Source organism: Aythya ferina, assembly GCF_964211825.1.
Source record: "Aythya ferina genome assembly, chromosome: 3".
In the NCBI taxonomy this organism is placed as follows: domain Eukaryota; kingdom Metazoa; phylum Chordata; class Aves; order Anseriformes; family Anatidae; genus Aythya; species Aythya ferina.
Genome location: NC_140298.1, coordinates 84,856,701 through 84,868,546, shown reverse-complemented (window position 1 = coordinate 84,868,546; position 11,846 = coordinate 84,856,701). Strand labels below are relative to the sequence as shown.

The following is an 11,846-nucleotide window of genomic DNA, read 5'->3' as shown; positions in this document are numbered from 1 at the left end:
AACAGGAGCATCTGTCAGCATAGTGAAAGTGCTATCCTGTAAGAAAGAGTTAAAGATATGCCACTGCCTGAAAGAAAGCATGTGCAAGCTCATGAGAAACAGAACTGGCACCAACGCATCTGAATGATACGTTGCTCTAGTGGTCAAGAAGTGAGTATAATGCTGTTTTGAAATAGAAACCAGATTTTTTTTGTGCATTTGATTTTATTTTTTTCCCCAATTCTCTTACACACTGTACCTAAAAGGTCACCAGGTTTACTGTTTTAGACATGTAAATTGAAAAATAAGTCAAGTCAGTAGTCTAAAACTTCAGGACCTTGCAGACCTTGGCTTGCAGCAACAGTGTGGGTGTGCTCTTGTGTGATGGTGCTGGAGTCTTCCTCACCCAGAATGATCAGGTCTTCTCTGGTCATTCTCATTGTTCAACTGTAGTAAAAGACAGCCTTTAACAACAGTCCGTAGTTGAACTTGTGGGGACAGTTCCTGGAATCTTTTTTTTTTTTTTTTTTAAAGATTTATTTGCTTTCCTGAGAGCTGTGTTCATTTCAAAGCACTGCAGAATGATATGCAATGTTTATACATGTTGATTAAGTAAATCAGCTTGTCAGAAATTCAATTAAAAATAAACACATGAAGTACAAAAAAAGCAAACTGGAATAGATTCATGCTAAGAGCCCTTTTTGTGACTGCTGAATCTGTAGCATAACTTATCATAGAATCATCTAGGCTGGGAAAGACGTTCAAGATCATGAAGTCCAACCATCAGTGTTATGTTTCTTGGCAGCTGAGGGATTTCAGGTGGGCACATTCTCATCTGTAAGTTTAATCCTTGTATGACATACTCAGTTTTCTCAAATTCCAACATTAACAGCCTAGAACCGATTTGGTGTCACACTGTACATGTAGCCTTGCCACAAATGGAAGATAGAGAATCCTACAATGAGGTGAAAAGTCTCATTCCCTGTTACTCAAAGTTTCTTCCTTCATAATTCACTGGCTTTGGCTCATTTGGAATTTTTTTTTTGCTAATTTTAAAGGCCATAGCAGATCCCTGTTTGTACCATGAGGGGTTGCATGCTTTGGCTAAGGTGCTTCCGTAGGAAGTTTATTTGGTGCTGCTGGATGTGCCGTGCTCTCTTCATAAGGAGGCACTGGATCTGTAGAGAGCTCAATGTGAGCCTCGTCCAGGCTGGTCTTCATGGTGGCCTCCTCGTACGATGGAGGCAAACACACAGAGAGGAATGTGGCATCAGGGACCAGAGTGGAGTAGTGGAAACTCTGTTCACTGGTCCAGGGCAGCACGGAAAGGAAATTGGGCACCTCGTGCTCCGGCAGGGCCTCGGGGAGGTCGATGCTGAAGATCTGCCCCTGCGGGGTGGGGCGCTGGCAGCGGCGGTACAGGAAGAGCAGCAGGAATGCCAGGAAGAGCATCATGGTGGCAGGCAATATGATGCACAGAAACGGCTCTATGTCTTCTTTGGTTGAACTTATCTGCTGTCTGCTCTGTAAGTAAAGAAAATAGATAGCGCACTAGGTTCCTGGAGACCCCTTAATATAAAATACATCCTCCACCCCCCCTGCAGTGACTTAGCTGATACACTCCCAAGTTACTTTCTGCCTGTATTAGTGACACTCACCAATATGTTTTGCAGTCTAGTGATCTGTCAATTTTTATTTGCCCATTAAAACAAAATACTGTGACAACTAGACACAAATAAAATGAAGTTGAGGAAACCCACCTCCTTGGGAAGGGGAACAACAGACTGGAACTATATGTATTTTGGTGTATGTCTTTATTCCTCTGGAATTATGCTGGGACTAGTCCTCTTTGGAAGAGAGGTTAAACTTTTAAAACTTGAGACAACACTGAATTGCAGAGTAGGGCTAGTGATCCGCTGTCTACTGTTGTTTCTTCCTATTTGGAAAACTGTACTGTTTAACAAACAAATATTGTGACAACTTCCCCTTTCATCAGGACCTACTGCCTGCCATACCTGTTGTTTGGCTGCTATATTCTCACAGGCCAGCCCCAAATAATACTTGGTTTGTCAGGACCGCCTGGACTGGAGCCCTTTCTTGTACTTGTTCTGCCAGCTACCCAAGAACCAGTTTCCCTGTTTAAAACTGTGGAAAAAGAACTTCTAGGAATCTTGGTAGCAGCTGTGACTGGCTTGTCAGCTTTATCTCCTGCATAATACAGCACAAACGACCTCTGTCCTACAGCTGCTGAATTGTGCTGTAGTATTAATAGGAGTTACAAGCTAGTTTTGTTGTTGTTGTTTTTTATAACATTTGAGCACTTCGGCTGTGTTAGTTTAATTTTCAAATGTTAATATAATAAACTTTCCCATTTAATTTGCTCTAGCTCCTAATAACTGGATCTCATTCACAGTTTAGTTTAGAGTAGGGAAGAAAACCTAAAATGTCACTTACTGTCAATCGTTCCCTTTGCGAGTACACAAAGAGTAATCAGATTGCTTTTTCACATTGTCATGGTGAGACTAAATAGATCAATGTGTCAGATTTATTTTTTAATGAAGGTGGTTATTTTCAAACCAGGAAAATTCTAGTGTTTTTTTCCTCAGACTACTTGGAACAGGAATACAATAGCCTGTTTGCAGCAATGCTTCTTGGGGGTGGGGGGGGGGAGGAAGGAAAAAGAAAAGGCAGTAACTGATACACCTTTTTTAGTCTACTAATACTTTCTCTGCTTATTAAGAATCATGGTCATTCTGTTAGCTACAACATCAGTGTAACCTATATTCAACTGATTACCTACCGTGCATTTGTTACCTCTCCACTGCATAGTCATATTATTAAATTATTAGTATGTGGTCATGCTTCAGAAAAAAAAAAAAAAAAAGTTTTACTTTACAGCAAAAGAAATAGTGTACAGGAGATTTCTGCTTTTTTTTTTTTTTTTTTTTTTTTTTTTCCTTTTTATTTCTTTTCCCCTGAGGTATTGTGGGTCTGTGGCCAAACCCATTAAAGTCATTTTAAAATACACTGAAACTGTCATGGACTCACTATTAAGCTTTTTTTCCTCAGCTGTCTTTTAACCACAGAAATACATACTAAAGAGTTGTCTCGTATCTACTGATCATTTCTTATTAAAGAGTTTCTGGCAGTACAAGCAGTTGTCTTACCTCACCGTTAAATGAGCTACAAGAAACAGCAGGGTTGGAAGAAAATGTTCATCTATTACTCTAATGCAGACACTAAATTATTTAATAAAATGAGATTTTTTTCTTATCAAGTTTGCTACTTTTTTTGTTGGTTGTGGTCTTAGAAGGTGCATAAAACAGTACACAGAAGAAATGAAGGAAGGATTGTGTTACTTCTGTGCATTATGGATATTGAGATTCCCTCATACAGTTACGCTAGCATGGCTTTTATAATGGATATTTAAAAGAGCTGAGCTTTTGTACAGCACTTTTCATGATCCATGAAGAGTACACTTCTGAGGTTTAAGTTTTGGGTTTAATTTGTGGGGAGCATGCTTTTGATCAGATTTAACTGTTGTTCTTAAGATCTGTGAGTTGCACACTTGTGGTTGTTGGTGAGGACAGAAGGTGAGACTGCTAGCATTTGATATATGAGGCTAGTAGAATCTTAGAATCATTAAGGTTGGAGAAGACCTCCAAGATCATCTGGTCTAACCATCCCCCTATCGCCAATATCACCCACTAAACCCTGTCCCTGAGCACCATGTCCAACCTTTCCTTAAATGCCCCCAGGAACGGTGACACCACCACTTTCCTGGGCAACCCGTCCCAATGCCTGACTGCTCTTTCTGAGAAGAAATGTCTCCTCATTTCCAACATAAACCTCCTCTGGCACAACTTGAAGCCATTCCCTCTAGTCCTATCACTAGTTACCTGTGAGAAGAGGCTGACCCCCAGCTCCCCACACCTTCCTTTCAGGCAATTGTAGAGAGCAATGAGGTCTCCCCCGAGCCTCTTCCTCTCCAGACTAAACAACCCTAGTTCTCTTAGCTGCTCCTCACAGGACTTGTGCTCCAGGCCCTGCACCAGCTTCGTAGCCCTTCTGTGTACACACTTCAGGGCCTTGATGTCCTTCTTGTATTGAGGGGCCCAAAGCTGAACACAGCACTTGAGGTGCGGCCTCACCAGAGAAGAGCACAGGGGGATGATCACCTCCCTGCTCCTGCTGGCTGCACTATTCCTGATACCAGCCAGGATGCCTTTGGCCTTCTTGGCCACCTGGGCACACTGCTGGCTCATGTTCAGGTGAGCATTGACCAACACCCCCAGGTCCTTTTCCTCTGCACAGCTTTCCAGCTACCCTGCCCCAAGCCTGTAGCGCTGCATGGGGTTGTTGTGACCAAAGTGTAGGACCCGGCACTTAGCTATGTTGAACCTCACCCTATTGGCCTCTGCCCAATGACCCACCCTGTCCAGGTCCCTCTGCAGGGCCTTCCTAACCTCTGGCAGATCGACACTTCCCCCCAGCTTGGCCTCATCTGAGGGTGCACTCCATTCCCTCATCCCAATCATCAATAAAAAGGATGGGTCCCAACACCGACCCCTGGGGAACACCACTGGATTTCACTCTATTCACTACCACTCTCTGGGCCTGACCATCTAACCAGTTTTTAACGCAGCAGAGTGTACCTGTAAAAGGAATATGAAGCCCGATTATCTCACCTTTAAGCCCAGTGAGCTTCACTGGAAGGAAGCTTATATTTTAATCAATAGCCAAGGACCACTGCTATATCCTTCACGTGCTGAGGAAAGCACAGCCTAGTGTTACAGCTGCATGGTGCTTCCTGGTCTGAGACGTGGTCTCGCACAGGGGCTCCGTTGTTGAGAATCCACAGGATGGCAGGAAAAAAGAAGAGGGACTGATGGAATAGATGCGAATTTGCTGATGCTCATAACTTGAAGGATAAATCATGGTGACCTACAGTACATTTTGATATTATCTTCTGCCAAGCATTGTACATAAACTGGTTTTACATTGAGATGTGGCACAAGAAGTATTTACTGTAGCTGATGTCTTGTGGGTATATCCAAACACATCATAAGTACTGGGAGACAACTGAGCAGTGTTGGTCACTGTTTTTCTGCTCTGTTTTTGTGCCTTTTCTGAGAAGAGTGGCTATGGGGCTACTGAAGAATGTTATGAAGATCTTAACATAAAAACTTGGAAAATCTTATAGCCGTAAGAACATGTATACCAAAAACTATAATTAAACTAAACAAACATCTTTTCTGAAGCTTTAAAGCTACAAAAGAAACAATGGGCTGGTGGCTATAGGTACTGGAAAATAAGTGCTCTAGAAATGAAACTGAATCTTCAGTAATTGAAAAATGTAAGCAAATTAACCAACTGCTGTACATATCAAAAGTAAAATTTTAACATCTGGAAGTTTCCAAAGCAAACATATTAAGTCACTTAGTGAATTACTTTGTAGCATTTCCTTGATTGGTTTCTTTTGATACTATAGCTTCAGGTGAGGTCTGTATGCTCTGCCTGTGTTACCATGAGCAGCTATGGTGGATTTGTTAATTGACATAAACAAGACTTGGACTTCCAGCCTGAGATAAGCTACAGACACACAAACATAGGAAAAACAGCCTGTATAAAGAGGAGAAAGCAGAAAAGTGTGCAGCAGTAAAAGGAATTAAGTCTCTAAAAAGTCCTCTCTTTTCCCAGAACTGATTTTTAGTAGGATGGTTTGGCCATTGGGGCTTATTTCCCATCATAATCATTCTTTTCATTTATACCTTTGTGAGGACAGAAACAAGGGGTCAGTTTTCTGCTATGTGTTCAGTATTTTAGAAGTAGTAAAGCCTTTCATTAGTAATCTGTCTGCCTGTGTTTGTGTTTTTTTTACCATGCTGAGGATGTACAGTCGCCAGCTTACAGATTACATGACCCATATCAGTTCAGATGAGCTTTTGTTCATGTCTGTTGATAAAGGAATGAAATGGAGAGTGCAGAGTTGTGTGGCATTTCCATAATGAGTAATTTAATGGTTTTGGAACTGAACTTTTAGTATAGACAAAAGAAACCTAGTACCTACTTTAGAAGGGAATGACCTAATAAAGCATGAGTTTAAAGGAAGCTTTTGTGTAAGGATAAGGGGGAGAGCGGGGAAAGCTTGCTTGGCTTGCTTAAATTCCCATTGAAGTGGCTGTTTGGTGCTAGAATTTATTATGTGAATGATTTGCTAGGGCACTTAGACCTTTATTTACATGACTTTTAAAATATAGTCCATATTTATGCTAATAGTTTTGATATGGTGTTTGAAGTTGAATCAAGGAACAGGTACTTCTGAATGTTTTAACTGGATTTGGAGCAAAGTCTCCTTTGAAGTCAGTAGGCTGCGGCCCATGCATAGGTGCTTTCCTAAGTTCCATTCTGCTTCTCAGAGATGATTCATTATTGCTTGTAAAAAGCAAAAACATTAAACTTTGGAGAACAGAAAAACATTTTGACGTGCTTTTGTATCCATTAATAACTACACAATTTTAAAGAGATCCTAGACTTAAACTGCATTTTCAAATACTTGTTAGAATGTGCTGCTGGTGCTGCTGTGTGTTTCCCATTGTCAGACAAAAACAGCTTCAGGGCGTGAAGATGTTGCCATTCAAACTCTGGCAGTCTTAGTGATGAGGTAGACTATTAAAATCATAGAGGCATTAAAAAAAAAAACTCTTACCCCCTTTCTTTTTACAACAGTATACTTGAATGCTAAGTACCATGGCCAGTTTATTTGCTGGTGCTACTTGCCTCAGACATTTACTAGGGGTATATGTGAACCTGAAATTTTTATTCCTCATCAGAGAACCCCTTTCTCTGCATCCCAGCCAAAGACAGAAAAGCAGGCTGTGTTTTCATCTCTCCTCCCCCCACTTGCCTGCCTGTGATCCTCTCTCTGAGAAGTAATCAGCGCACAGCTTAGAGAACAAGAGTTCATTGCCGCCTGCTACGGACTGTAAACGTCTGTAGAAAGGCTTCATGGGACCAGATCCAAAGAGTAAATATGTATTTAAAAGAAAAGAAATCAAGGAATAACAGAATGAATTATGCTTAAAAGACAAAAACTTCTTTAACTGACACTCCAGCAAGGTTTTCCTTCTGATGTTTATTTTTTTTCACCATATCTATGGTGAAAAGAACTTAACAGCAATAAATAAATGCTTTGATGATATGTAATTGCACATTACTGCTTTGATACAGCTTGATACCCATGTATTAACTATGTACGTACACTGAGGCACTGTACAAACACACACACACATGCAAAGTCAAAGGAGATGCCACAAACACGAGCAGGAGGGTACAGACCTGGAGCTCTGTTTCCAGCAGTGGCCCACCTGGCTCATTGTTTAGCCAGTCGTAGTTCCCCCTGTCTGCGTGTCCAAATTTCCTCCAGTTGCTGCCCAAGAGCCACCTCATGCTTTCATCCAGCTGGTCTTCTGCCTTCGTGCCTCCACCTTGCTTCGCTGCTTGCCACCGCGTCCCCGCCTCCCAGCCTCAACCCAGCTGGGCTGCTCTCAGCTAATGATCGCCTGGAAATTGTATCTCTCCTTTACAGCACCGAGGAAAGAAAAAAAAATAAATAAAAAAAATTAGACCCCCACCCCCCATCAGGAAGCCATGCAAGCAGATCTCTGATTCTCTCTCCACTTCCAACTCAATCTCCCTGGATTTGCTTCAGTGGCCTACATTACCAGCAAAGCTGGCATCAGGTATCAGGGCGCCGTGGCTGATAGCGCTCTGATTGGAGAGCTCCCCGCATTAGGATTATTAAAAGGGGAATTTGCATGGGAAGCTGAGACCACATGGTCCTGGCTCCATGTGGATAAATAACCGCCTATATTTAGGTATCTAATAAACACTTTTCCAACAAAAAAAAAATAAATAAGAACTTCTGTGTCAAGAGTGAAAGTTGCCTCTCAGTTGCAGGGTGTGAGGAAGCACTGAGGATCCAGGCAGGTTTTTCTTCCCTGCTGCTGGCTCATACAGTAAACAGTGAGAGCAGCTTCTGGGTAGACAAGCAAGGACACAAGGCTAAATGCTATACTGAATTATTTAGCAGCTCGAGAATGTAAATGTTAATGATAAATCCAGAGAGAGAAGTCTGCCAGAGCAGCTTTGGTCACTGAGAGCACATGAGCACTTTCAATAATGAGTTGTCAGTGTAGTTAAATCTGGACTCACTAGGATGTGTGTTGTTAAATGGAGATTGTTTCAAGTGAGAAGCCTTTGTGGTGTTTTTTAAGGAAAGAAAATGTCAGTGATGTATGTTAACATCTGAAGGGAGCAATGTTTAATCTAAGTTGAATGAAGGTTTAACTCTTACTGAGAAGTTGGAACTGTCTTTTCCTTTTTTGCTCAGAGCAGAGGGAGAGGCTGTGGTTAATATCCAGTTCAAGTGTAATATATCTTGTGTGGCTTCTCAAGGTCAATGCATTAAAGCAAAATTTCTGTTCATGACTGATAATACAAAATAGGGGGTCATAATTCTCACGTTTTATTTCTTGCTTGGGCTTCCTTAATTCACTGCTCCCAGAAAACTGTAGGCCTAACTGATGGCAGGCTGAATTCTCACAACTCCAAAAGAGTCAGTAAGAAGTGTCAATTCTTGACATGTCTAATGAGAGGATTCTGGAGGAGTCTGTTCAGAGATGGGCTTTGATCCCTGCAGCTTTGGCATACAGGGTGGATTTACCCTGCAGATAAATCTGGGCTGTAGGAGAAAAATGAGGTTGATAAATGCAGCCTGTGTTGTTACAGAAGTGAGCAGTGAACAGTGAGCAATGCTGACTGAGAGTTTGCTCTCAGTGCTAAAACACCTGCACCGTTCATCAGAAATGGGATCCTACTCTTGCTGCTGCTGAGGAGGTTCTGCGTGAACTGAGGAAGGTCACCTAAGCAAAGCTTGTCTGAAGACTCCTCCTTTCCTGGGACCCTCACTTGTCATCTTGGAAAGCACTTTGTGAAGTGGTGAAAGCACACATCTGTGGGGCCAAGGTGTGAATTGCAGTGTCCCCTGAGCAGCTGGGTCCTAAACGTGACTCAACAGCACACGCCAAGATAGCCAAATACCTGCCATGATGTCTCAATACCTTGTGTGGAAGCAGGAATGACAACTATATTTCCCAAATTGTGGTGTTAAAATAAATTCCTAAAGGAGTTTTGTGACTGCATAGTTTAAATCTGTCATCTCACTAGCAGGAAACTTTCATATACTATCTTAATTAGGGTCTTAATACAGCCCCTAAGATTATTAATGCTATTTTTAAAACCTTGCTGTAAATTTGCTTTGGGACTGTCATGAATAATGAGGAGAAGTAAAAGATTATGTGTACTTAGAGTGTAAACACTCTGTTTGGCGCTCTTAGAATACAGTTAGATGAATTTTAGCCAAAATAAGGTGTGCGCTTTTAAGACTAATTGACTTGGTATACTAAGTGCTTTGAATTCTTTGTCTCTGGAAAATATTTAAGAATGATTTAATTTAGTAGAGCTATGGCCAAATGGGAATTTGGGGAAATGTGGTCACCTTCGTCATGCAGGTAATTGGAATATAAAATAGTAGTTCTCTCTTTGGCTTTATAATCAGTGGACCCAGCAGGAAAATTACTGAGAGGATTGGAGAGAGTCTTTCTGCTGCCAGTGAGTGGTCTGAAGCTCATGTGGTATACTGCATTTGCATGTAAGACCTGCTTGTGCAAAGCTGAAACATGGCCACTCTGGACTTATGTTGTGATGACCAATCTGTCACAGATTTTTAGCAACTCCGTGAGTCACATGTGACTTATTTCTCCTTCTCAAAGAATTCATAGATATCACCATAGCTTGGGCATGCTTTAGTGTGGAGACTGAGAGGAGGAATATCCTTGAACCCAAGCATCGTGGCCAGGTGTTGGCTTCATGCATACGAATGTGGGGAAGGCAGAACATTGGAGGTCTTCAGACTTTAACAGGGTCAAAGCAGTCTCTTCACCCTCTGCCTTTTGTTCTTTGAAATAATTCATTGACTCATTGTGATTGATCCTGTCAGTCTGGAAAAAATAGCTGGCATGGAATGGTACCACCAAATTGATTAAAGTTAGGTAAAAACAAAGAAAAAATTACATTTGTCATTATCATTTAGAGTTGCTAATATCACTTCTAATGAGGAGGGAAAGAAGCCAGGGGATAGGAAGCCAGTGCAGAAAATGGGCACCTCCTCTGTTCTCCATCTGTGATAAATAATTCATATTTCTGATCTGCTGAGATGTTTGGGGCTAGTAGTGTAATTCTACGCTGTATTGCCACTAATATTAGCATGGAACAGAATGTTCACAGTGCCCTAAATGCCTTTGAATTTTCTTGCTTTTTTCTTTCCACACTTTTTTTTTTTTTTTTTTTTTTTTTTTTTTTTTTTTTTTCTGCTTCAGTGGCAAACCTTCCCTGCTATAATGACCCCTCTATTTGAGGATGTGTGTGAGGGCCAACCTGAATAATGTGAATGTGATTAATTGTAGGGAAGGAGGTGTTACTGCTGTAACTGTATGATGTTATGAGGTGTAGGTTTATTGGATGAAGTGGAGGAAGATCCTAACTCCTGCCTATAATCAGCTTATAGGTTTAAGCCACAACATAGGTGTTTCTGTGTCCTTTGGGCAGGAGTGGTGTTTGCTCCTGTCCCTTCCTCTTTACTTGTGCAATTAAGCAGGTCCTAATGATGTGGTCTTTACCATATTGAGATTTGAGTTGTTGTTAGACATCAATACCTTTATTTTTCAAACTTTTTCAAATATTTTCAAAAAGAAAGCACCGTCTGAAAAGCAACCCTTCCCCATGCCCCACAACCTATCAAGCTACAAATGCGGTCACTCTGTGGGGTGGAGGGAATTGGGCATAACCCCACTGAAAACCAGTATCCTAGAGAGCAGCGTGTGTTGACAGGCTGAGCACACTTGTGGCCTACAAAAACAGAGTCAGGAGGAACTGGTTACAAAATGCTTCCTAGCCTGGGAGCTTGGTGCTGCCTGCCTTGGCACAGAAGCAGCAGCAGGATGTTTTGCTGAGTGCTGATCCAAGGCTGGGGGCTGGCAGCTGAGAGCAGAGCAGTGGCAGGGCCCCAGGGCAGGGCTGCGGCCGCCCCTGGGCTGAAGCAGCCAGGACTGCTGCAGGCCGTGGCCTGGGGCTCCATGGCGTGCAGCTTTTGTATTTTTTTTTTCTTTATTTTTTAAATGTTTACCATTAGTTTCTGTCAGATTTGAGCCCCTTCCTTCACAGCTGGTCATCCTTAACCTGAATTCTTGTTTTCTCCTATTTAAGCCTGCCAGTGTGCTTTTATTTTTGCTTGAGCCCATGTCATGTTGCGTAACCTCTTGGCCATCTTGTCCATACTTTGTAAATCTTTCAGGGTGCTGGGGCACCAGGCAACTGGCTATATAAGAGCACCATACAGCAGTGTGTGGCAGCCTTTGGTCTCAGGCAGAATCCAGTGCCTGGTACAGAAAGGTGGATACACAAGGGGATCAGTAGCAGCTGAGGTGCCATGACTTCCCCTTGCGTGGTAGGATGCTGAGTCTACAGAGAGCTGTAACGCAGGCACTGTCTGGATGATTGAGCCCATCAGAGCAAATCTAGCAAGCAAAATCCTGAACCTTTCTTTGGGCCTGAGTGTGCAGTGACCTCCTGTGAGCGAGCATCTGGAGGACGTTTCGCTCCTCCAGGAGTGGCAAAGGCTGGAAAGGGTGAATGTTGTCAGGAGCCATGAGGTTTAACCTTGAGCAGTGTGACATGTTTTTCCTCACTCTCCTGAACTGTTTGTACGTGTGTGTGTGTGTACGTGTGTGACTTACAAGTTTGGGAAC

At 42.2% G+C, this 11,846-nt stretch overlaps 1 protein-coding gene across 1 annotated transcript; it reads right to left on the bottom strand.

Annotated features, from left to right (window-relative positions):
• Window positions 1-261: 261 nt before the first annotated feature.
• Window positions 262-10,933, bottom strand: SMIM28 (small integral membrane protein 28). Its single transcript, XM_084515721.1, has 3 exons — window positions 10,834-10,933; window positions 7,318-7,559; window positions 262-1,503 (listed from the first exon to the last, which is right to left on the bottom strand). The coding sequence occupies exons 2-3, from the start codon at window positions 7,426-7,428 to the stop codon at window positions 1,084-1,086; spliced, it is 531 nt and encodes a 176-aa protein (XP_084371847.1). The 5' UTR covers window positions 7,429-7,559; window positions 10,834-10,933; the 3' UTR covers window positions 262-1,083.
• Between the last annotated feature and the right edge of the window lie 913 nt (window positions 10,934-11,846).

What these genes read in the sequence shown, in the direction of transcription:
- SMIM28 (XM_084515721.1), bottom strand. Translation starts at nt 7,428, where the DNA reads ATGAGGTGGCTCTTGGGCAGCAACTGGAGGAAATTTGGACACGCAGAC. An exon ending in TGCTGGAAACAGAGCTCCAG is followed by an intron (nt 1,504 to 7,317) that starts GTCTGTACCCTC and finishes CTTTACTTACAG; the next exon opens with AGCAGACAGCAGATAAGTTC.